Here is a 27,222-nt window from a genome sequence, read left to right on the forward strand (position 1 = left end):
AACATTAGGAAGAACTTCCTGACAGTAAGAGCTGTTCGACAGTGGAATTTGCTGCCAAGGAGTGTGGTGGAGTCTCCTACTTTGGAGGTCTTTAAGCAGAGGCTTGACAACCATATGTCAGGAGTGCTCTGATGGTGTTTCCTGCTTGGCAGGGGGTTGGACTCGATGGCCCTTGTGGTCTCTTCCAACTCTATGATTCTATGATTCTATTCTATGATTCTATGCTCGGGTCACAATTTGCTGCTTCCGTAGATGCGTGTGGCATCATTTTGAGTGTCTGCACGTGCGCAAGCTGCAGAACCCGGAAGTAACGGGCTCTGTTACTTCTAGGTCGCCACGGAGCACAACCCGAAAATGCTTAACCCGCAGCTACTTCAACCTGAGGTATGACTGTATTAGTAACAAAAATCTATTATCTTAAATATTTTCAGGCGGTGACCCTGGACCCCAACTTCCTGGATGCTTACATTAATCTGGGGAACGTCTTGAAGGAGGCGCGTATATTTGACAGGTAAGCAAATAGGCATAGAGCTTATATTCTCTTTTTTATATAAATGTTTTTTATTGGTTTTGCGTATAATCACATTACGTCTTATATTCTCAGTTTAGTGGTTGCACCCATACCCAAACTAACTCCCATTGTTGCCTAGAGGGTTGATTTTATTTAAAGCAAATTGATTTAAATCCCAAATCCATAAGACTTGATTTAAATCCCCCTTTTACCGGAAGGTTCAGCCTTGCTGGCATCCTCTTAATATTGACAATCGGAGGCAGGTTTCCTTTTTGGAATCCTAACTTCAGAGTCTTTTCTACAGTTATATCAAAATGATTTGGTTCTGCTATATACAGCCCGATTGTGACGAAATGATGGTGAGTTTTAATAAGTGAACACTTTTTATTTGAACAACTTTTCTGCTGTACTTGATTGGAAGGAGAAAAGAAACATTTGCGTGGACAGGCGGAGTCCCCAGATCCTGCACGGTCCCCCCGTCATGTGAATAACGACTCAAGACAACGTGCTATGGGATTAAATTGGCCACAACTTTATTAAATTTCAAATGTGGGTAGACCTTGGCTCAGGCATTGGGCGTTCTCCCTCCCCGGTCCCCAGCCGGGGACCTAGGGAGCATCAGGGTTATCCAGTGTGGGGGGGGGATGGGCCGGCTCTGGAGAACATATGTTCAAGCAGAGATGGCCGCCCCCGTAACGCCGCCGCAGGAGGGAGCAATGACGACCTTTCGGTGTACGGCCAAAGCCTCCCTCCAGAAAACCCCTTTAACGGGGAACCCTGGTATCGCCGCCGCAAGAGGAAGATGGACAAAAGGATTCCGCCCAAGGCCTGATACCGCCAAAGTTGTGACGTTTTGCTACGGGAAAGGCGAAACCTGCCAATGCAGGGAAATTCCTTTCCGGCCCTTTAACAGCGACCTTAACGTAGCAGCGCCCGCATACCTGTGAAGAAAAGTTAACCTGCAAAACCTGTGAAGAAAAGTTAACCTGCAAAATAAGACCTTAACTGAGGGTGGGTAGGGTGGGAGAAGCTCTGGAGCCAAGTGTGGATTCCTAGGTAAGATCCTCCCTCTATTGTGTGGGCAGGTAATCCCTCCCCTACCTGGCCTAGTCTCCTTGGCAACGCTTCCCCCAGGTGGGATTGGACAACTGACTGAGGTAGGTGGAGACCTCCAGGTATCTCACCTGAGGGAAGGCAAAGCCAAGCCTATGCTGTTGGAGCCGCTCCAGATCTAGGGGCTGCACGTGTCCACGCAAAGGGCGCCCCCCATTTTAAGCGGGGAGCGGTCATTCCTTCATAACAATTTAAGCAATTTATTTCACTAAAACAGTAACATGGTAGCATATGTATCCATGTTGCTTAACTGATGTGCTGAAACATTTTTTCCCCAAGAAAAACTTGGACTGAGTTTTCGCACACATGAAAAACTTAAAACAAATAATTCTTCCCCGAATTATTTATTTATTTATTTATTTCTACCCCGCTCTCACTGGCCAGGGCCGGGCTCAGGGCGGCTAACACCAAATATAAATTACAATAAAATAGAATAGAAAAAAACCCCAGTTAATTAAAATACAGCTTAAAATGCAGCCTCATCAAGACTACAAAGGGAGGAAACATCAGCTATTCACCCAAGCCAGCTATCCATGCTGGTGCTACATGGGCCAGCAAAAAAAGCCACGGGAAAATTTATATACCAAATCCCATATAGGGTGTCAGAGTGAGTCTAAGCATAGAGCGAGTTAAAATAATCAAGCCTGGAGGTGACCATCGCATGGATCACTGGCCAGATCAGGGCGAGAAAGGTAAGGAACCAATTCCTTAATACGGCGGAGGTGGAAAAATGCCACCTTTGCTGTGGCTGCAACCTGTGCCTCCATGGAAAGAGAGGCATCGAAGGTTACACCCAAGCTCTTGACAGAAGGCTCTGGCACTAATTGCGCCCCCACAAGAGATGGGAGTTGGCCCCCCAACCCCATGTTGTCCTGACCCAGCCAGAGGACCTCTGTCTTCGAAGGATTTAACTTCAACTGGCTCCCACGCAGCCACCCAGCCACGGCTTCCAAGCATCTGGTCAGTGTGTCTGGGGCCGAGTCCATTGACAGATAAAGTTGGGTGTCATCAGCATATTGACGACAACTCAGCCCTAAACTCCAGACAATCTGGGCAAGGGGGCGCATAAAGATATTGAAAAGCATCTGGGAAAGGATTGTGCCCTGCGGCACTCCACACAACAAGGAGTGCCGCAGCGACAACTCCCTCCCTAGCGCCACCCTCTGTCCCCGACCTGAGATAAAGGAGCACAGCCATTGTCTGACTGTGCCCTGAATCCCCACGTTGGCAAGGCGGTGGTCCAAAAGTTTGTGATCGACCATGTCGAAGGCCGCTAACAAATCTAAAAGAATCAGCAGTCCCGGCCCGCCTCGATCCTCTTAATCGTCCTCCCAAAGCATTTTATTTTTTAAAAAACAGATTTTTATCCACCCTGGTGACAATGAAACTGAACCAGTCCTTGATCTCATTTCAGAGCCGTTGCAGCCTACCTACGGGCCCTGAGCCTGAGTCCCAACCACGCTGTTGTCCACGGCAACCTGGCATGTGTGTATTACGAACAGGGGCTGATCGATCTGGCAATCGATACCTACAAGAGGGCCATTGAGCTCCAGCCCCACTTCCCTGACGCCTACTGCAACCTGGCCAACGCGCTGAAAGAGAAAGGCAGCGTAAGAAACTGGTCCCTTTTGCCTTGGGGTGGGGGGAACATCTATATAAAAGATGTTTTATAGATGGTACTTAACACCTGCCAAAATAGCTAAAATGTATAAAACAAAAAAACTGTGCTGGAGGTGCAGTAAAGAAGAAGGGACACTTATACATTTCTGGTGGGCCTGTGAAAAAAAAATACAGAAACTTTCCTATTAGGCAGTGGTGTCCAAACTTTTTTCAAAGAGGGCCAGATTTGATGAAGTGAAGGGCCATAAGGGCCGACCAAAGTTGTTTACTTTTTTTAAGGATTGAAGTTGTTGAGCTCTTTTCTTAGGGTTTAAATTGTTGAACTTTTTTTAGGATTGAAGTTGTTTAGCTTTTTCTTAGGCTTTTACCCCATGCTGAATTGGCCAGATTAACAGAGACAATTAGGGCACAACCCAGACAAGAATTCCAAAAGGAATGGGGAAAATGCAGAGAATACTTTACCAAACAGTGCCCCAAAATATACACTTGGACTTGTTTCAATTAATTTCTACAGGAGACTTTGTGGTTTAAGTCATAATTAGGAAAAATTGTAATAATCCCATACAAAAGAAATAGTATACAAGAGGTAAATAAGGCGGCCATTTAACAGAATAAAGTCTTTTATTTTTATGTTATGTTTTCTTTGTGTAAGGGGATAGGAGTTTAATTTTGATAATTAGTCAATGGTGGTGGGTCTGTTTGTATGTATGAGTTGTTGTGGACTATGTTATAAATAAAATAAAAATTAAAAAAAGAAAATGAAACCGGTCCCTTTTGCTTTCTGTATGTCAGAGGGTTTGCTGAAAAAAGCCTTCCGGATGATGGTGACCTCGAAATTGGGCTCTTTGGGGGGGGGGGGATTTGGGGTACAGAACCTAGAAGAAGTCCTCTTTTATTTTTTCCTTTGTCATATCGTCACATACAACTTTGCTCATACCAAGCGTCGACTCCCCTCCCCCCTCCCCCGCTCCCACTCCCTGGCTTTCTTAAGCAGTCACGATCCTCTTAGCATTTCTATATCACCCTTTAAAAATTGTCCAGTAGCACCTGATAATAATAATAATAATAATAATAATAATAATAATAATAATAATAATAATAATAATAATAATATTTATACCCCGCCTATCTGGCTGGGTTTCCCCAGCCACTCTTGGCGACAAAATATTAAAATACAATAGTCCGTCAAACATTAAAAGCTTCCCTAAACAGGGCTTGCTAAACTTGGCTTCTTCTTGGTATAATTTTTTGTATGCAGGTCCACTTCTTCAGATACAAAAGCTTCTACCAAGACCAAACTGAGTTGGTCTGCAATGTGCTACTGGACAATTTATATATTTTTTATATATTTCAACTGCGTTAGACCACCACAGCTGCCTACCTGAACATATATCGCCCTATTTACCTTCTTACTCTACTTAAAACAATTTACTTTAGCATTTGTAAATCACTTTCAAAAATTAGCCTCTGGTTTTTTTAATAACAGTATATTTAAAGATCTTTTTCAATTCTTTGTAAATCATATCCCAGTAGACTTTGACTTTAGTGCACATCCACCACCTATGGACGAAATTCCCTTCCTTCTCCTTGCATTTCTAGCGTGCCTTATCTTGAGTTATATATATTTTAGCAAGTTTAGTCGGCGTCAAATACCACCTATACGTCACCTTCATTAAATTTTTAATTAGTGCTGTACATTCAATAAATTGTTTTTGCCCATAATCTTTCCCACTTATCTAATTCAATGTTATGACCAAAATCTTGAGCCCATTTAATCATAACCGACTTAACTTCTTCATCCTTTGTATGCCATTCTTATACGTTTTTGGCAATGATTTTCTTTTATTATCTAGCAACTCTGTCTCTTAATTTTGATTTAGTATGACCAAAACCATTTCCCTTACTGTCTTCCTTAAATACATCTTGCAAAAGACGGTAAGTGTGCGGGAAAGAGAGTTTGAATCGGATTAGTCTGCTCTTGTATTTATGTTCCCCTAAACCAAGCATGTCCAAAGTCCACTTTGGGGGCCTTCCACCCATCTCTCCTAGATCTCAAAATGCATTGGTTTTGTCATATTTCCTGCTATCCTGCCAAAGAATTTAAATTTTCCCAATGTTCTTTTAGACCAGGCATGTCCAAAGTCCAGTTCAGGGGCCTAATCTGGCCCTCTGGTCGATTTAATCCGGCCCTCGTGGCGGTTTATTTACTAGGGCAAAACTTCCCCCCAAAAAGCTCAAGAACTTTAATCCTAAAAAAAGGTCAGCACCTCTGGGGTCAAATCCTTAAAAAAGGCTCAACAATTGTGGGGTTTTACTGTTAATATGCTTCTTCTTAATTGCATTTCACTATTAATATACTTCTTAATTGTATTTCAGTTCAACAATGACTTTGATAAAATACATCTTTTGTGACGTGCAGAAGGCTTGAGTTACCTATGAGGTGCAACAGTTACCATATAGCATATATTCAATATAAAAAACAGCAACAATTGGTTGTTGACAAAGGACAGCTGGCATATATATATAAAAGATATTAACTGATATGCATGCCATTCCAGATATAGCTATATAATCTCTACTGTTGGTAAGAGAAGAACTTTGGAGCAGGCATTTTCAAAAAAAGAGTTTTTTATGAACCGCTCTAATACCAAGTTACCGTCAGGAGCTGAGGGGCCGTATCAAACCTCAATCCAGCCATCACATCACAGAGCAGCCTTTTGGGCTCCTGTGAAAGACATACTAATATTCGTGTAAAAACTCTGTTTTGTGTTTCGAAGGTTGCCGAAGCCGAGGAATGCTACAATACAGCTCTCCGTTTATGTCCGACTCACGCGGATTCTCTTAATAACCTGGCGAACATCAAGCGAGAACAAGGGAATATCGAGAAGGCTGTCCGCCTCTACCGGAAAGCTCTTGAGGTACGTGCGTGGAGAATTACAACAATTAAATTGACATATAAGGGTTAGGCATGCGTACCCTGGACTCCTAGTCTGGGTCTTTTTAAAAATCGCCGATCAAATTTTTCTTGATCAATAACGGAAATAATGGTGAAGAAGTGAAAGTGAAGTAGCATTTTGAGGCTCGACAAAGCATGGTCCGATAAGTCCCTTTTGGAAGGAAGAGGGTCTGTCCCCCTTTTTATATTCCTAGGCCTCCTGGAATGACCAAAAATCTGCTTTTTCATCAGAAGAACAATGCAAGGTGTTAAGGAACGGTACAGAAATTGAAATAAAAGCTGGGCACATGCTGTTCTCTGTGTCGGCTGAGCTTGACCCCTGACAGTCTTATTTTCTAACAGTATTTCCTATGCGTACGAAAAAGGCAGTTCATAGGCCCATTATTATTATTATTATTATTATTATTATTATTATTATTATTATTATTATTATTATTATCATTACCACAAATCATTCCAAACGGTGATTTATTTTGCAGCCAGCCCCTGCCACATTTGAGCATCAAAGAGGGGCTCTTTAAAATACGGCATTGGTCATTTGACAGTCTGATCTCCCAACAGTATTTCCTATGCATGCTAAAAAGGCAGTCCATAGGTTCCTCCTCCTCCTTAATTTTTGCAAGTCAATCCAAATGAGGATTTATTTCACGCCCACAACCTTTGAGCCTCAAAGAGCGGCCTCCGTCTCTTTAGAATGCTTCTCAGGGAAACTAAGAGTGAGCTTCTTCCCCGCAGGTCTTCCCGGAGTTTGCAGCTGCGCATTCAAATTTAGCCAGTGTTTTGCAACAGCAGGGGAAGCTCCAGGAGGCCCTCATGCACTACAAGGAGGCCATCAGGTGAGCTTCCAAAGCCATGGGGAAAATAGATTGAAAGAGCTCCTCCTTACTGTATTTTAATCTTTTGCTGGAAGCCGCCCAGAGTGGCTGGGTATAAATAATAAATTATTGTTGTTGTTAATAATAATTATTATTACTCCTCATGCGCTGGTCTGGTGCCTGTGGGAAAGCTCTCCTCTTGTGGATAAAGCACTTTCTCTTTTTCTTTTAGGTTTTTTTATTTTTTATTTTTATTTTTATTTTATTTTTTGTCCCTTGAAGGACAGCCAAATTTAAATAACAATTCGACACACAGCTGCGAGGCATTTGCGAGCTTTTTTGCGGAGAAGGTCCTGTTGCTCCGCCATGACCTCCCTGCCAATTTGGATACAATAAAGGAACTGGAGGCCCCTCGACTGTCCTCGGGTCCAGTATTGGACCACTTTGACCGGATATCCCCAGCCGATGTGGACAGACTCCTCCGAGCTGGAAAGCCCACCACCTGTCCTCTTGACCCGTGCCCGTCCTGGCTGATTAGAGCGTGTCCAGACGAGGTGCGGGCCCCCCTGGGGGATATCATCAATTTGTCCCTTGGCACTGGGATATTCCCAGGGGAACTGAAGGAGGCAGTGGTGTGTCTGCTCTTAAAGAAAACATCATTAGATCCTTTAGATCTATCCAATTACCGCCCGGTTTCGAATCTTCCATTCCTGGGTAAGGTGATTGAGAGAGCGGTTGCTGAACAGCTTGGTAGGTTTCTGGATGAAACATCTGCTCTCGATCCATTCCAGTCCGGCTTCCGCGCTGGTCATGGGACCGAGACGGCTCTGGTCGCCCTAACAGATGATCTCCGCAGGCAGCTGGATCGAGGCGGGTCGGGGCTGCTGATTCTTCTAGACCTGTCAGCAGCCTTCGACATGGTCGATCACGAACTTCTGGACCACCGCCTTGCCGACGTGGGGATCCAGGGCACAGTCCTTCAATGGCTGCGCTCGTTTCTCTCCGGTCGGGGACAGAGGGTGGCGCTTGGGGGGGAATTGTCATCGCGCCACTCCTTGGTGTGTGGAGTGCCTCAGAGTGCGATACTCTCCCCGATGCTTTTTAACATCTTTATGCGCCCCCTCGCCCAGCTTGTCCGGAGTTTTGGGCTGGGTTGCCATCAGTATGCCGATGACACCCAACTCTATCTGTTGATGGATGGCCATCCTTACTCGGCCCCAGATACACTGACCAGATGTCTGGAAGCTGTGGCTGGATGGTTACGTGGGAGCCGGTTGAAGTTAAATCCTTCGAAGACAGAGGTCCTCTGGCTGGGACGGAGCGATATGGGATTGAGGGGGCAACTCCCATCTCTTGCATGGGTGCAATTAGTGCCAGCATCGTCCGTTAAGAGTTTGGGTGTAATCTTCGACACCTCCCTTTCCATGGAGGCGCAGATTACAGCTATAACAAAGGCGGCATTTTTTCATCTCCGCCAAGCTAAGCAGTTGGCTCCTTATCTCTCTCACCCTGACCTAGCCACTGTGATCCACGCGACGGTCACCTCCAGACTGGATTATTGTAACTCGCTCTACGTGGGGCTGCCCTTGAGACTGACCCAGAAACTCCAGCGGGTGCAGAATGCCGCGGCGATACTCCTTACGGGGTCTTTGCTGCGAGATCATATCCATCCGGTGCTGTACCAGCTGCACTGGCTCCCGGTGGAGTACAGGATCAGGTTTAAGGTGCTGGTTTTAACCTTTAAAGCCCTATACGGCCTAGGACCCTCGTACCTATGGGACTGCCTCTCCTGGTATGTCCCACAGAGAAATTTACGGTCTGCAAATAAAAAGACCCTAAAGATCCCAGGTCACAGAGAGGTTAGGTTGGCCTCAACTAGAGCCAGGGCCTTCTCGGCTGCGGCTCCAATCTGGTGGAACGCTCTGTCACAAGAGACTAGGGCCCTGTGGGACCTGACATCCTTCCGTAGGGCCTGCAAGACAGAGCTGTTCCACCAGGCCTTTGGTCAGGGCACAGACTGACTCCCTCCTCTGGCAACCTGCACAGAATTTTGCTTGATGGTTGCCATTAATTTGATTTTAATTTGATTTAATTAATTTTATACTGAATGTTTTAAAATGTTGGACTATTTTGATTGTTGTTAGCCGCCCTGAGCCCGGCTTCGGCTGGGGAGGGCAGGATATAAATAAATTTTATTATTATTATTATTATTATTATTATTATTATTATTATTATTATTCAGTTTTTTATTTTATCATTTTATTTCCATACACTCCAAACATTTTCAATATATACAATACTGGGATTATACAAACCCCTTGGACTCTCCCCCACCCCCCACCCCCCGTTTCCATATTTTGCCATCTTTTCTTGCATGTAATTACAATGATTCGTTCTATTCCATTTCCGTATTTGCTACTTTGGCTTCATCAATGTTATATCAATCCTGCCTGTGGAAAACCATCTAATTCGATTTTAATTTGATCCCGATTTGTTTTTAGGAGGTAATTTAATTATTGTTTGATTTTATACTAATGTTATATATTTGATGTTAGCCGCCCTAAGACCGGTTTCGGCCAGGGAGGGCGGGATACAATTATTATTATTATTATTATTATTATTATTATTATTATTATTATTATTATTATTTCTAAATATGTATCTTTAAGGTATTCAATAAATTTTTCCCATTCTTGTTTAATTTTTTTATATATATAAATAGTTTTTATTAAGTTTTAGCATTTTATATTCAACACAAACATCATTCTTGCAGACAGCATAGATGAATCCCAATCTCCCCCAGCTTCCCTCTTCTGGTTTTTTAAATATTTACTTCTCCTGCCTATCTCATTCTCCCTTAATTTTGCCATCTTTGAACTAACGATGGTTATATCCTTAAGGTTTTTGCACCATGCTTTTTCACATTTCATCTTCATTATTTTCCCCATTTTGTCCTTTTAACTTTTTTCTTTGCTTAAATTTCCTATCATCTTGATGTCTGATCTTCACAGTCATTTTGATAATCCACTCTTCTTTTGTTGGGACCTTCTCTTCCTTCCACATCCGGGCTAAGAACATTCTGGCATAAATAGAATACACTGTCTTTTTAGGTCTCTTGGTATTTCTTCACCCGTTAAACCTATTAGAAAGGCTTCTGGTTTTTACACAAATGTTCTCTCCCCCCCCCCCCAGTTAATTATACAGTGGTACCTTGGTTCTCAAACTGAATGTGTTCCAAAACCAAGGTGCACTTTCCCATAGAAAGTCATGCAAAACGGATTAATCCGTACCAGACTTTGAAAAACAATCCCTAAAACAGCCATTTAACATGAATTTTACTATCTAACGAGACCACTGATCCCTAAAATGAAAGCAGTCATCCATGTACTGTACTCTAAAATAAATACAACAGTCTTGTAAATGATAAAAATGAAAATTATTTTTTTTCCTCACCTGCACTGATGATAGTCATTGTTCGGATGGGCTTCTATCCGTTTCTGCAATCACACAATCAATCAATCAATCAATCAATCAGTAACTAAACTGGGATCCGCACAGTCGCAAAAACAAATGAACCAAAAAAGCCTCCGAAACAAAAACACCACATAAATTGCAAAAACCAAAGCACCAAACTTAATCTGTTCCCGAAGTCTGTTTGATTGGTGCAGGCGCCCCAGAAAGAATAGCTGACAGCCAAATTTGATGTTTGGCTTCCGAAAAACGCCTGGAAACTGGAACACTTTTTCTGGGTTTTCGGCATTTGGGAACCAAAGCGTTTGAGTAGTAGTAATAATAATAATAATAATTTGTTTTTGTTTGTATCCCACCCTCGCCGGCCAAGGCTGGGCTCAGAGCAGCTAACATCATAAAAACAACACAACGAGCCTAAAAGCAGACATCAAGTAATTCAAATAAAAATTAATTCAGACAAGTTAAAATCCGGGCAGGTGGCAATTATTAGGGTGGAATTGAGAGTGATTAATAATTGCCAGAATTGAGGAGCATGGAATTTCCCAAAAGGAAAGTGCTGCTTGTCCGTATGAAGAGGATGCCACAATGCTGAACCTTTCTGTATAAAAAACCTTCTGTATAAAGAAACCTGTATAAAAAACATTTGAGAACCAAGGTCTCACTGTCTCACATGACCACTAGGGTGGTTCATAAAAAACACTTTTTTGAAGATGCCTGCTCCCAAGGTCTTATCTTACTACACTAGGGATTATATAGCTATATCTGAAATTTTGTGCATATCAGTTAATATCTCAACCCTCCATGAAAATAGCTGTTTTCTTGGACGTTTTCCTATTTTGTGAAGGCTTTGGAGAAGGCATTTTTTAAAAAAGTTTTTTTAATGAACTGCCCTAAAGACCACCGTATAGGATAGAAAGAGCCTTCTTGACCCTTACATTTCCAGCATAACTTCAGAGTATTTTTGTACCAAAATGGCACTTTTTCTCTCGCCCTCCATGTCAGAATCAGCCCCACTTTTGCAGACGCCTATTCCAACATGGGGAACACCTTGAAGGAAATGCAAGACGTCCAGGGAGCTCTGCAATGCTACACAAGAGCAATCCAGATAAATCCTGCGTTTGCCGATGCCCACAGCAACCTCGCTTCCATCCATAAGGTAAGCTTTGTGTCTCTGCTAAATCTATTTTTTAAAAAAAACTGGGGGGGGGGGGCAGCAGGGGAATCTTAGTTTTTACAAAAGGAAAACAACTGGCAAAAGCCGTCCCAAACCGAGATGGGGCACAAAAAGAAAAAGGGGAGAATTGGAATTTATGCTGGAAGTGTGAGGAGGCAAAGGGCACGCCGATACGTTTATGGTGGGGCTACAGAAACGTTAAAAAATTCATGAGGAAATAAAAAAGATGATCAGAATTAATTTAGAGGGGAAAACCAGAGGCATATTTACTGAGTATAAGAGGTAAAGAAATACCACAAGATGGGAAGATATTATTCTTATACGCGACAGCTGCAGCAAGGCTACTCCTTGCACAAAACTGGAACAGGAAATATATACCCACAAAGGATGACTGGATAAAGAAACTAATTGAATTTATAGAACTGGCAAGGTCAAGTGCAGTAATAAGGTACTGGAGGGGTGAAGGTCAGAATGACCAGTTGAGAGCCAGGCCAGAGCCAGGTTTAACCTCTAAAAGCCATTTCATAAACGCAAGCAGCTAAAACTATTTTTCTCTCTCTTGCCTTGCAAACAGCAAGCTTTGCAAACAGCAAGTAGATTCTGCAGGTGCAGCTAGCTTGCCCCTGCAGGAAGTTTGCCAGTTGAGGTTAAGCCATTTTCGAGAAACGACCCCTGACAAAGGCAAGTAGCAGGATGTTTGCTGACCGCCAGGGTCCAGATATAACTCTTAGGTGTGAAGTGGCTAAACCACAAGTACATTTCTTGGAAGCAAGGGGTTCAGGGGTACTTCCTGGAATTAGTAAAGAGGTTAAGTAGATTATAAGCCAGTAGCGCCACCTAGTGGAATAGGCAACTTGGAACCGAAAGGACACACCAATTTATTAATTGGTTGGGCTTTAATGAATATGCATCAATGACCATAGGAAATTGTCAATCATTGGCTAAAGGGATGCCAAGGGGCTGAACTATGCTTTGCAGAAAGGTATATAGGTAAGCTGCCCCCAAGGAGAGGTGGGCATTTTCTCATTTTCCTAAATGCACCCACATTTGCTTTTGTCTGACAAAACCAAATAAAAAACTTTTTCTTTAAGAAACTTTGCTGCCTGATTTTTACATTCCTGGTCTGTATTTCTGAAGTCCCTTTCATTTCTGGTGCCGTGACTCGGATCAGAAGGACTTTAAGTGTCCTTAGAGACCAGGAGGCAGCTCCCTTGCCCTCTGGGCAGAGACGGCGGAGGGCCAACGGACCTCCTGGCTTCCAAGTGCACACCGAACTTTTTCTTCGGAGGGGGACAGAAGGCAACTTGACCCTCTTGCTGTATCCTGGGACAGAGGACAACGGATTTGAAGAGCCGAGGTTGGGAGGACAGGGCAGAGAACAGCCGGCTGGGGTGAGTACATGGCAACAAGCCCTGAGGGGATAGGAAATCCTCCTTTTAATTAAGGAGAAGGGAGATCCTGATCAAATCTCCAGCGTGGATAGTGGCATTTGTTGGTTTCTGCTCTCTTCACTGTGCAGCAAAGTGCTTGTCATAAGACAATGTTTACATTCCACAGTCAGAGTACTGTTGGGTTTTCCCACGGGAATGGGAAGCTGGATGTGACATACACTGGTTTCCTGTTTTTCACAGTTCTCTCGGTGTTCTTCATTCCGAGGAGAAGGACGGTTGCTTCTCTGCTCCAGCAGAGGCAAGATGCATGTTTGTAATTTCTCAACAATGAACTGAAAATAAAGCAACTTTAAGCATGTGGCACGTACTGTTCGTCATTCCGTTGTGCACAGGACTCTGCTATATCAACATTTTGGTTCCGGGCCCAGAAAGACGTAAATCAAACTGAAGATCAAAGACTCCAGCAGTCGAGTCGGAATGCCGGCAGAGGTACAGAGGAACGGATCGCGTTATCTGCTCTGCGCGTCAAGTTTTGATTGATGAAGGTATGTGCTCATGCTCCGGGAAGCCTCCCAGTTTCTAGTTTATGGCTTTAATGGCTGGACTTGGAACTTTTAAAGCCGTTTTGCCGCGATTAAGGCAATGGCTGGGGAAAACGAAAGTACTTTTTAAAAGTGCTTTTGGAAGAAGCTGCAGTACTGTGACGCAGCTCGATTAAAGCAGCAATGATGGCTGATGCAAAGCTGGTTGATGCTTTTGGGATTCCTAAGCTCAATAAGAAAAATTACACGGAGTGGGTGCAATATGCAGAGGCAATTCTGCGGAAAGAAGGTCTGTTTAATGTTATTACAGACAACCCCCCAGCTCCAATTACAGCTGTATGGAATGCTAAGGATTCCAAAGCACGGGGAACGCTTACGTTGATAGTATCCCCAGAAGAGCTCTGTCTGTTGCGTGGAAAGACCACAGCCAGAGAAATTTGGAACTCTTTAAGAGCGGCTCACTTGAGGACAGAAGCTGGTTCCTCAATGTACTACTATGCCAAGCTGCATGGTATGGCTCTTGCTGAAGGTGGAGATGTGCGTAAACACCTGATGGAGATGCAGAATCTGAGACACGAGCTGCAACAGAGAGGACTCAACTTTCCAGAGGCTGTGTATTCCTTCATGATACTACATTCTTTGGGTCCAAGTTGGGAGTCCGTTGCCACTCAGATTGCTGTTCAACCAACTGCTCAGCTCACAGTAGCCTATGTTACTGCCGTGATCCAGAATGAAGCAGATCGCCGGGGTGCTAGCTGCATGGGTATGGGGGAGTCTTCACAGACGTCATCCCAGAGTGCAGTGGAACCACCAGAGGGCGCCAAAGCTTTGAAGGCAGTGAAATGCTACTCGTGTGGACGTCTAGGCCATATGAAGAGGGAATGCAAATATCCCAAGGCCAAGACAGAGCAGCGCAGCGGAAGTTCAACGCGTGGAAAAGGCCAAAGCAAAGGCAAAGGTCCGGTGTCCAGGACAACGCAGCACAAGGCAATGGTCTCACGTTTCACTCCAAAGGTTGCAAAGGTCCAGAAGACGTCTAGATCTTTCTTCGTTGTTGATTCAGCAGCTACCCACCACATGTGCAATGATAAGAGACTGTTCATGTCTTTTACACCGCAGGAAGGTGCGATTCACCAGGCGGATGACCACACGATTCCCAGTCAAGGCTACGGAACTGTTGTTCTTCATAGTTTGGACTTATCGATACAGGATGTACTTTATGTTCCAGATGCCACACACAATCTTCTAAGTGTGATGCAGCTGAATGAACGGAACATTGACGTTTCCTTCAAGAACAAGAAATGCACCATCACAAAGAAAGACGATTATGTATTGCATGCTGAATGTGTTGATCGTTTGTTTGTTTTGTATTATGATGATGTTGTGCAGGATGATACTTGTTGCATTGCAGGTTCTAACAAAAGTTTGCATGCAGGATGTATTCATGATTTTCACAGGAAATTTGGTCATTTGCATTTTGAGGCAGTATCTAAGATGCCTACCTTGGTTGAAGGTATGACTATTAAACCCTGCAGGTACCACATGAAGTGCAAGGCATGCGCAGCAAACAAGGTGAAAATGGCTGTGAAAGGTAAGGTGTCTAGTAGGCAAGCTACAGAACCATACCAGATTGTTCATGCTGATTTAGTTGGTCCACTATCGCCCTCTTTGGGTGGCAATAGGTTCTTCATGGTTCTCATTGATGCATTTTCCAGGTATATTTACGTGTACAATCTCAAGCAGAAATCAGAGGCTTTTCCAAGGTTCAAGGAATTCTGTGCTTGGTTGGAGAATGTGCATGGTAAGAAGATAAAAATTCTTTTCACAGATCGCGGGGGAGAATTCACTTCTCAGCAGTTTGAAGCTTTTCTGACTGAGAAAGGAATTCAACACGATTTGTCCAGTCCTCGCTCGCCATGGCAGAATGGACTTTGCGAAAGGGCAAATCAAACATTGCTTCAAGGGTTAAAAACCTTGCTGCATGATGCAAATCTTCCAGAGAGTTATTGGGCCGAAGCTCTCTCGTGTTTTATTTACAGTTACAATCGCAGGTTATCTTCAGCGATTGGTTGTACCCCGTATGAGAAGATGTTTGGCAAGAAACCATACATCAAACACATGAAAATTTTTGGTTCTGACATGTGGATTCATTCACAACAAAGCTCCAAATTAGGCAAACGTGGATTGCATGGTATCTTTCTAGGTTATCAGAAAGGTTCTTACAGAATAATGATGACTGACTCTAAGACAATTAAGCTCACAAGAAGTGTTGAGTACAATGCCAAGTGGGGGGAGAACGTGGGAATTTTTCAATGTTATCCTGATGACAGTGATGAGACTGAGGATAAGCAACAACAACCCACACCCACTGATGAAGGTTCTGATTCTGAGTCTGAAACTGAATCGGATACTTCAGAGGATTTCAAGAGTGCGAAAGCCTCTATGCGACCCTCTGAAAGCTCTGATCAGGAATTGGAAGAACCGTTGTTCACAATAGGTCACTTTTCTCCTAAGAAGGAAGAGGAGAGTGTTGAAGACCAAAGGCTGATTCGAAGGTCACAAAGCAGATCGCCAAAGAGATTTGCTGATGAATTTGCCAAGACAGCAGTGGCAGCTGTTAAAAGCTCCAAGAAGGTTTTTGAACCTTCAAGTTTCCAAGAAATCCAGGATTTGGATTCAAACGAAGCTGAGCCATGGTTAAATGCTATGAAGGCTGAGCTTGATTCCTTAGAAAAGAACAAAACTTGGGAGCTAGTTCCAGTAGTTCCAGGAATGAAACTGCTTGGAAGCAAATGGGTCTTCAAAGCGAAGACAGATCAAAATGGCAAGATAGTCAGACACAAAGCCAGATTGGTAGCCAGAGGTTTTGCACAGGTACCAGGTGAAGACTATCACGAGACCTACTCACCCACAGTGAGGTATGAGAGCATTAGGCTTATGCTCAAGCTAGCTGCAGAGGAGAATCTACACATTAGTCACCACGATGTAAATACAGCGTTTTTGTACGGATCTCTAGGTGAATCACTTTATATGCTTCCACCTGATGGCGTACAGGTAAAACAGGGATTTGTTTGTGCTCTGAAAAAGTCCCTTTATGGTCTCAAACAAAGTGCACGGTGTTGGCACACAAAACTCACTGAAGCATTGTTTTCTCTAGGTTTTCAGCAAGGGAAAGCTGATCCATGTGTGTTTGTCAAAGAGGAAGGGCAAAAGAAGCTGTATTGTTTGTTTTATGTTGATGATATTTTATTCTTTTGGAAAGATGTCACAATGTACAATAATGCCCTAGCTCAACTAAAAGAGCACTTTGACATGAAAGATCTTGGCGAGGTAAACAATTACCTATCTCTGGAAATAGAGAAAGATCAAAGTGGTAACATTCTAGTACACCAGTCACGGAAAATTGCTGATGTGTTAAGCAAACTGAACCTGATGGATGCTAACCCTGTAGACACACCGATGACAACAGGTTATCAGGTAGAAGACACTGAAGAAGCATTTTCTGACACTACACTGTACAGAAGTGTGCTAGGCAAGCTAAACTTCATTGCCAGATGTTCAAGACCTGACATTGCTGTTAGCTGTAATTTGCTAAGCAGACAAGTTAACAATCCTACCGTTAAGGATTGGAAAGCTCTGAAACGCATAGCGCGCTATTTGAAAGGCACTATGCATTACAGACTGAGATTTAACAATCAGAAGTCTGGTGGTCTTGAAATTTTTGCAGATGCAAGTTTTGGAAGTGACACTACAGACAGGAAAAGTACGTCTGGAGTTTGCTACATGTACAATCAGGGTCTATTTGATTGGTCATGCAAGAAGCAAACAACAATTAGCTTAAGTACTTGTGAAGCTGAACTGAATGCACTGTCTTATTCACTTAAGGATTGTGAATGGTTGTTACAATTGTGCAAAGACATGAAAATTCCTGTCAAATGTCCAATCCAGGTTTACCAGGACAACAAAGCATGTTTGGCTTTGCTGAATTCGGAAGGTTGTAAGCAAAGCACGAAGCACTTGCAATTGAAGTTGCATCATGCTAGGGAACATATTCAGAAGGGACTCGTAACGGTGTCCTATATGCCAGGTAATGAAATTCCTGCTGATGTATTGTCCAAGATTGTATCAAGGGATCAACACTGTACCTATGTACAGAAGTTGGGTTTGTACTGATATTGTACGAACATGCTGCCCAGTGATGTTCACAGAAAGGGGGAGAATGTTGGTTTCTGCTCTCTTCACTGTGCAGCAAAGTGCTTGTCACAAGACAATGTTTACATTCCACAGTCAGAGTACTGTTGGGTTTTCCCACGGGAATGGGAAGCTGGATGTGACGTACACTGGTTTCCTGTTTTTCACAGTTCTCTCGGTGTTCTTCATTCCGAGGAGAAGGACGGTTGCTTCTCTGCTCCAGCAGAGGCAAGATGCATGTTTGTAATTTCTCAACAATGAACTGAAAATAAAGCAACTTTAAGCATGTGGCACGTACTGTTCGTCATTCCGTTGTGCACAGGACTCTGCTATATCAACAGCATTAAGGAGAAGGGTTGACCCCTGACAACCACCCACGCTTTAGTATTAGGAAGGAGAGAAAGGGGGGGCACAGGGTGGTTAGCGTATGGTACAACCGTCCAGCGAAAGAGGCATTTTGTGCATGTATGTGTGTTACCCCAGGGCATTCCCCTGGGGTCGTAGCAATAAGTACTCCTTGCGAAGTGAATGTGTGAGTGTTTGGTGTGGGGACGCTGTACAGGGCCATACTGAAAATGGGAGGGGGAGGCTCGAAAGCCTTGAAAGGTCCAGTAATTCCCCTTCAATGCATGTTAAACAACTTCAAGAAAGGATTCAGCGGAGACTATGGCATAGACCAGGGGGGACATTCTGACCAGATCCCCTATATAGACAACTGACTGAAGGTGGTAGATGACACCCCCCCCCCCCGGTTGAAGAAATGCAGGACTGAACATTGCAAAGTCATGGCCCTTAGGGCTGAAATTAGAGGAGGGCAGGCAGGAAGATGTCTCAAGAAGCCCATTTATCAGGGACCCGAGGCAGAAGTCCTGGCCCCAGCCCCATATGTTCCAGAGGCCGTGGTGCCCCCCCCCCCTTGGGAGGACAGGGACAGCTCCCTCATGTCAACTTTTGGAGAGGGAAGACGTCCAGAAGAAGTGCAGTGTTTATGTAGAAGAGTGTACAGAACAGTAAGCAGTTATTACTGCATTAACAGAGGAAAATAAAAGAAAAGAGCATGAAACAGGATGCTGCTATAGAATTAATGTAACAGGATCTTGAACAGACAAATGAAGGACTTAATAGATTAAACACAAGTCATTTAGAAGAGAGGTCTCAACTAATTCAAGACCTCCAGAGGCATGGAAGAGAATTTGACAACCTCAGAGAGGTTTTAGCTGAGAAAGACAAAGAAATTTCTGCTATTATTTCAAATACAAATGTGTATTCTGAGCAGATTAATATTCTGAAATGTCAGATCAAGTGCAAAGAGGATGAAATGCAAGACAGGGAAATAGTGTTGTCTAAGGCTGAAAGGGAAGTCCAGTTACTGAAAGATCTACAAACCAAAGGTGTGAACAGTGGAGGCAGAAAGCTTTCAGAACTTTCTGAACAGTTAAGTGCAATAAAATCAGAACTGGCTGAGGAAAAAAAAATTGAAAACGCTAGTAAAACAAAAGAGAATGAAGAATTTGTTAGGCAAATCAAAGAGACTAGCCAAATAGTTAAAGATCTTCATTCTGCAATTAAGACTTGTGATGTTACTTACAACAACAAACTCATGGAGTGTGACTCACAAATTAAATTGCTTAAAGAACAAATAAGTAAATCAGCTAAAAATTGCAAGAAACAGAAATAGAATGTAAGGAGGAACAGACCATCTTAAATCCCAGGTCGATGAACATATCTCTGTAAAGGAGAAATTGAACAAGTTACTAAAATTAAAAGAAAAACAAAGAACAAAGTTTTGTGAATGAACTGAAATCAGTGAAAGATTCACACAACCAGTTCACTTTACAAAATGCAAAAAAAGGGGATGAAGATTTAGCTAATTTATCCAGACAACTTGCTGAACATACTGACCATCTAGAAATTGTCAAAAGGTCACTGCAAGAAAAGGCAGAGATTGTGATATCCCTAAAAGAGCAAAACCTCTAAATGAAGTTACCAGAGGAAGGGAAAGAGACCCCTTTGAGTGGGGACCGGCCCAACAAGAAGCCTTTTAGACTATCAAGCAATTAGATTCCACAGTGAAAGGCTGGCCACCCTGTCTGTGGGCTGTCACTGCCACCGCCACACTAGTGGAAGAAGCAGACAAGTTCATGTCTGGCCAGGAGATGCATGTGAATGTTCCCCATTCGGTTCTCACCCTTATGGAATATAAGGAGGCTGAAACAGGCTTTGCCCAACCCATTGAGAAGTCTGCAGGCGCAGTGGAAGTTTGTGAAACAGACGTGCCTGATGGTCTAGAGAGACCAAAGGGTCCTAGCCATTTTAAGGGCCAGCCTTGATTCTTGGCTGTTGCCAATACTCCAAGGGAGGAAGCCCTGGGTCGCGTGGCAGGAACTGAAGACAGCATGTCAGGCCACAGTGGCAGCCAGCCCAGAGGGGGCTGGGCTGTAGGACGCCCAGAAAGCCCAGAGGGGACTAGAGGATGCCCAGAAAAGTACCAAGCCCAGAGGGGGCTGAGGCTGTTTTGGGAAGCTGTTTCTATGCTTCAATAAATCTGTATGATGGACTGTGGGCTAGAGAGAGGCTGAGACCTGGGAAGAGGAAGGCAGTTACAAGTTGTTCCTCAGGCAGCAGAGCACCCAGAAGTGGGGGTGCAAGCCAGGCAAGCCAGGCAAGCCGTTCCAAGAGTTCTAAGAAAGCCAAAGTCTCCAAGAGTTGTTTGTGCTCTGAGGCGAAGTCCAACAGCAAAAGGCATTGCCCTGCAATTGGCAGCTAGATGCAAGGCTAACGTCCAGAAGTTGAGATGTTACTGGAAGCAGTATGGGGCCCCGAAGAGATTGCCGTGATGCACTGCAAAGGCCATGGGAGAGGCCGGGACATGGTCACTAGGAGCAACCGGAAGGCAGACAACGCAGCTCGTGAAGCAGCTTTGAAACCTCCACCAGCACTCAACGCAGCCCTCATCCCACAACTCACTCCAGACGATGTGGAACCACGCTACACATCGGAGGAGCAACAGTGGGCACGCCAGGAAGGAGCAACACTCCAGGAGGGATGGTTCCGTCTACCAGAAAACCGTGTTTTTGTGCCCCAACATCTGGCTACCGTGATTGTGAAGAATTACCACGAGTCCACTCATGTAGGGGGTCCAGCTGCCAGAGCACACCTTGGGAGACTTTTCTATATCACTGACCTTTCTCAACTAGTTGCTGCTATATCCCAGAGGTGTGTCCTGTGCGCCAAGAACACCCCCAGACAAGGCCACCTCCCTCCGCCGGGCGTACAACACGTGGGCTTCACCCCTATGGAGAGCCTGATTGTGGACTTCACTGAATTGCCTCCAGCTAGGGGTATCAAATACCTGCTTGTGTTTGTCTTCATGCTGACGGGCTGGACAGAGGCGTACCCCACTAGGATAGAGAAGGCTTGTGAGGTGACCAAGAAATTGCTGAATGAAGTCATACCCAACTGGAGGCTACACGCAGCCTACAGACCCCAGAGTTCGGGAAAACCTGAGCGTATGAATCGCACCTTGAAGACCCACTTGGCCAAGCTGACCCAGGAGTCGGGACTACACTGGATAGATGTTCTGCCCATTGCCTTGTTTCGGATTCGGAGCGCTCTAACCAAGAGACTGAGACTATCACCCTTTGAACTTTTGTATGGCAGACCAACCCCTTTCGTCCGAGACATCCCCGCCAGTTTGGGGCGGGTGGGAGATCACATCACTCAGGAACAAGTGCAATTCCTGTCCCCGTGTGTGTTTGCTTCCCTTTCCAGGTACTACCTCGAGGCTACACCGTGCAGTCTCGCTGAGCCGGTCCACCAGTTCCAGCCGGGTGACAGCGTGGAAGCGCAACCCCCTCATCCCTAAGTGGCGAGGCCCGTATACCGTCCTCCTCTCCATCCCAACTGCGGTGAGAGTAGCCGACATGATTCCCTGGGTGCATCACACGCGTCTGATCATCACCTTGTGTCTGACGCTACCGGGAACGCGTTGGGCCACGGGCAACAAGATCCTGCGACTGATCATCACAAGGACTTTCACAAGGACTTTCCCCTTTTCTCTATTATGTTCTGTATTGATTTGCTCTATGTCCTACTGCCCTTTTTGCTCTATGTCCTATTGTCCTGACCCCACTGAGCCATACCGACCCTATTGGCCTGCGGACCTCTGCTATGACTGGATCGTCTTGCCAGTGGTAAGAAATGGCGTGCTCATTGGCTATTGGGAACAGGGCTTTGATGAGGTTGCCGTATTGAAACATCCCACTACCCCACTGTGGCTTCTCTTCCACACCACTGTCCAGCGCACATGGGTACTGCTCCTACGGGAAGTTGCAGAGACGGTCGAAATCTACCGAGTTCTGGACAGCTCTTGCTGTTGTGGGGGGGGGGTAACCAACTGTCACTTGGGGGGGTAGAGCACTGTACCAACCCCATCTGGTAGACCAGGTCCTAATCTTAATCCAGGTGTTGCATGGGACAGAGCCTATCTTAATGCAAATATTGCAGGGGAGGGAGCCTGAACCAGGTGTGCATTGAAATTGCTGAACAAGTGCCAGTAAATCCTGCAGCCCCACCTGTGGTTGTCGTGGTGGCTCGAGCCTCCCATAATCCCAGAAGAATACCTGGCCTGGTAACTCCACACATAATACCCTTGAATGTGGTAGGGTATTCTTGTGGCTACATAAGGGTTGCCACCCCAGGCTTCAGCCTCCATTTGCCCTGGTCAGAGACCACGTAGGTGACCTCCACCCAGTAGGACCAGCCTTTGAACTTTACAGAGTCTATTGCCATCCCTATAGCTCCCGAGGCCTAACAGTGTATCAGTCCCAGACGGCCACTTTTCCATGTGTAGAGTGGGAACGTTTTGTGTGTAGACGCTGTTCACGCCTCAGTAGGGCCAGGAGTTAGAGGCCCACATGACCTGGCCTTCGTGGGCCCCCATCCCTTTGGCTTGTGGTATTACCCTTTTTGTGGTATTTCTGTGTTGGTGGTACAGTTCTTTGTTCTGGGGCACCGAACATCCCTCGCATCAGGATGTGGATCATACCCTGCCTCCTGATGGTTCTCACCTCTCAAATGGCCACAGGGTGGAAGAAAAACACCTTCCTGAATATGACAACAGCTGTAGCTAAGAGCCTGAACAGGTCTGAGTGTTACAGGCTGATTTGTACCACAAAATTAGTCTAGATGGTGCAGGTCTCCCCAGTGTATGTAGTTGAATTAGTTCTTAGCTCCCAGGTTGGTCATGGTTAAAAGAGATTTTGCTTGTGATTTTACTTCTCTTCGTTACCGTATTACTCTTATCATGCTTTTTGCCTTGCCTTATTCAGATTGTACGCCAAATGGTAAGCCGCTCAGTTAATGCAGCAACACGTACCTATATCCTGGCTCTCTATGATATTGTACCTATAGGTCCATCAAGCGAAAGTGGAGAACCGTGACCGGTCAGCATTTTCGTGATGGAAAGGGGGGAATGGAGGGGTGAAGGTCAGAATGACCAGTTGAGAGCCAGGCCAGAGCCAGGTTTAACCTCTAAAAGCCATTTCATAAACGCAAGCAGCTAAAACTATTTTTCTCTCTCTTGCCTTGCAAACAGCAAGCTTTGCAAACAGCAAGTAGATTCTGCAGGTGCAGCTAGCTTGCCCCTGCAGGAAGTTTGCCAGTTGAGGTTAAGCCATTTTCGAGAAACGACCCCTGACAAAGGCAAGTAGCAGGATGTTTGCTGACCGCCAGGGTCCAGATATAACTCTTAGGTGTGAAGTGGCTAAACCACAAGTACATTTCTTGGAAGCAAGGGGTTCAGGGGTACTTCCTGGAATTAGTAAAGAGGTTAAGTAGATTATAAGCCAGTAGCGCCACCTAGTGGAATAGGCAACTTGGAACCGAAAGGACACACCAATTTATTAATTGGTTGGGCTTTAATGAATATGCATCAATGACCATAGGAAATTGTCAATCATTGGCTAAAGGGATGCCAAGGGGCTGAACTATGCTTTGCAGAAAGGTATATAGGTAAGCTGCCCCCAAGGAGAGGTGGGCATTTTCTCATTTTCCTAAATGCACCCACATTTGCTTTTGTCTGACAAAACCAAATAAAAAACTTTTTCTTTAAGAAACTTTGCTGCCTGATTTTTACATTCCTGGTCTGTATTTCTGAAGTCCCTTTCAGTACCAATCAAACTGGAAAATAAAAATATAATGGAAATGGTTTGAAGATTATGTGTTCAAGTACTGCTCAAAAACTAACATGTTGATATGTTTGGTTTAATGTTTGTAAATCTGGTTTATAATAATAATAAATAGTAAGTTAAAAGAGTTAAGAAATATAAATTTAGATAAAAATTGCAATGTGAATGTGAGTGAAGGAAGTCACGTGGGTATTTGGGTAAATGCTGAGTTGTGTATAGGGTTAGATGTGGGGAATCCATATAAGTAATGTATAGTGTTGAAAATGTACGGCAACTAGCATGTAAAATGAAATCAAAAATAAATAAATAAATAGGGGGGAAATAAAAATGGCAATGTGAAATATTATATAGGAGGGTGAGGGGCGGTGGAGGGAAGCCACAAGGGTGGTTTTAATGTCTGAAATTTTGGGTGGTAGGGTAATACGAATTTTGTTTTGTGTCTATGTGTTTGTTTGTAAATAATTTTTTTAAAAGGAAAATGAAAAAATTGCTATTTTTACTTTGAAATAAAAATGGGGGGGGAGGTCTTATACGGGTGATTGGGTGGGTGAATGGCTCATTTTCTTAAATTTGAGCCCCCCCCAAATAGAGGGTGGCTTATATAGACGGAAAGTATGGTGGAGTTCCACACCCAAAAATCTCATTGTGACTTCCAATCACCCCTACGTCACATTTCCGATGGCGCCCTTTTGCTCGTCTCTCCTAGATCTCAAAATGCATTGGTTTTGTCATATTTCCTGCTGTCCTTTGTCAATCCACACCTGCCAAAGAATTTAAATTTTCCCAACATTTTTTTTTAGACCACACATGTCCAGCGTGTGGCCAGGGAGCGTAACCTGGTTTACTTACTGGGGCAACCCCCCCCCCCCCAATGCTCAACAACTTCAATCCTAAAAAGAGCTCAACAACCTTGGGGTTAAATCCTAAAACAGCTCAACAAATTTGCCCCGCCCTCATGTCAAATCTGGCCCTCTTTGGGAAAATTTGGGCACCCCTGTAAATTTAGACAATACAGTCCTATCTCGGGTTAAATATGCTTCAGGATGAATATTTTTGGGTTGCGCTCCGCAGTGACCCAGAAGTAACGGAGCACGTTACTTGCGGGTTTCGCCGCATGCACAGACCCTCAAAATGATGTCATGCGCAGAAGCGGCGAATTGCGACGTGCAGATGCGGGTTGCATTCGCTTCAGGATGCGAACGGGGCTCCGGAACGGATCCCATTCACATCCAGAGGTACCACTGTACTCTGCAAGTGTCCTGTTCTCTATGAAATGTTTCTTCCAAAACCTCTCGTAATTCTGCCTGTATTATAATCTTGCTAATTCTGCGTATTTTAGCCTTTTTGCTAGCTACGCCAACTTAGTAGGGATGGGATTCTCCTTTCCATCCTTTGTCTGTTAAGATTCTCGCTGCGGCTATTGTAGACACTGTGACTTGCCATTGTTTTATAACCATTTATTGTAACATTTATTCTATGATCAATTACAATAATCATTCATTGTAATATTCATTTATTGTACGATTAATTACAATTTATTGTAATTGTTAAGAGTAGGTTTCTATTGAATTTTTACATGCTGATACTCAATATTATTCTATAGCATGGGGAGGCAAACTACGGCCCCATGGCCTTCTCAATCTAGCCGGGAGTCGGCATGTTTTGACACGAGTATAATGTGTCCTTTTATTTAAAATGCACCTCTGGGTTATTTGTGGGACATAGGAATGCGTTCCTTTTTCCCCCTCCCCAAAATCTAGTCTGGCCCCCACAAGGTCTAAGGGACAGTGGACGGCCCCCTGCTGAAAAAGTTTGCCGACCCCTGTTCTATTCCAATGATTGTTGAATGTTACTTTATAAGTCTACCAGGTGTGGATCATCGTGCCTTCTGTCTGTTCTTCATCTTTGGTTTTGATGGTTGAGAAAAAAAGCTAGTGGCAATTGCTGAAATATCCCTCCCTTTCTAGGATTCCGGAAACATCCCAGAGGCAATTGCTTCGTATTGCACCGCCTTGAAACTGAAGCCGGATTTTCCTGACGCTTACTGCAACCTGGCGCACTGTTTGCAGGTGAGGAAGAGTTTTAAGGGCCAACACTCCCAGGGTTCCGGCATTTGGGAACCGAGGCGTTTGAGTCCCAAGGTACCACGGTAATGGTAAAAGCGTCACCTAATTCAGGAATTGTCCAATGTCACTTTAGAGACCAACTCAGTTTGTTCTGTGTCTAAGCTTTCATGTGCAGGCAGACTTATTCAGATACACTGAAGCGGAAGTCCCCACACCCTGATATTTAGAGGGAGGGTGGGGCGGGGTATTTCTCTGAACGGTAGTAGGACTCAATCGGTATGGTCAACCTGTGGACGACTGTGTCTCATTACATATCCTAAAACTATTTCAGGTCATCTGTGTACCATCCCTTGTTTTTTCAGTCATTCACAGTTGCCAGCAGGTGGACCATACCCATTGACTCCTACTACCCTTCGGAGAAAAACCCCAACTCACCCTCCCACTATATATCAGGGTCTGGGGGCTTCTCCTTACTCTTATATAGCAGGGTCTGGGGACTTCTCCCTCTGTATATCAGGGTCTGGGGACTTCCGCTTCAGTGTATCTGAAGAAGTGTGCATGCACACAAAAGCTTATATCAGGCACCCCCAACCTGCGCCCCCCCCCGATGTTTTGGCCTACAACTCCCATGATCCCTAGCTAACAGGACCAGTGGTCGGGGATGATGGGAATTGTAGTCTAAAACATCTGGAGGGCCGAAGGCTTGGGGTGCCTGGCTTATACCAAGAACAAACTTTGTTGGTCTCTAAGGCACTACTGGACAATTTTTATATATATTTTGACTTCATCAGACCAATACGGCTACCTACCTGAATCTAGAACCCTGGTTTTCTTTGCCCCCTTTCAGATCGTCTGTGATTGGACCGATTACGACGAGAGAATGAAGAAGCTTGTCAGTATTGTGGCTGACCAGCTGGAGAAGAACCGGCTCCCTTCGGTGCACCCGCATCACAGCATGCTGTATCCACTGTCTCACGGCTTCCGAAAGGCTATTGCCGAGAGACATGGGAACCTTTGCCTGGACAAGGTGGGTCTATGCTGTGAAGAGGTGTTCGCCGCTCCGTTTCGTCAGAGTTTGAATGCTTTCATGTTGGCTTTGGATATATAATAATATATAATAATTTATTATTTCTACCCTGCCCATCTGTCTGGGTATCCTCAGCCACTCTGGGTGGCTGCCAACC

At 44.5% G+C, this 27,222-nt stretch overlaps 1 protein-coding gene across 1 annotated transcript; it reads left to right on the plus strand.

Moving 5' to 3' along the window:
* Positions 1 to 386: 386 nt before the first annotated feature.
* LOC308578186 (uncharacterized protein) lies at positions 387 to 27,117 on the plus strand (the record flags this gene model as incomplete). The annotated part of the gene is made up of 7 exons (XM_081178440.1): positions 387 to 511; positions 3,039 to 3,234; positions 6,022 to 6,162; positions 6,936 to 7,036; positions 11,489 to 11,642; positions 25,940 to 25,971; positions 27,111 to 27,117. 7 exons carry the CDS (start codon positions 387 to 389, stop codon positions 27,115 to 27,117), a joined length of 756 nt encoding a protein of 251 aa, XP_081034566.1.
* Positions 27,118 to 27,222: the final 105 nt, after the last annotated feature.

This window comes from Podarcis bocagei, assembly GCF_964188305.1.
Source record: "Podarcis bocagei genome assembly, chromosome: W".
Classification (NCBI taxonomy): domain Eukaryota; kingdom Metazoa; phylum Chordata; class Lepidosauria; order Squamata; family Lacertidae; genus Podarcis; species Podarcis bocagei.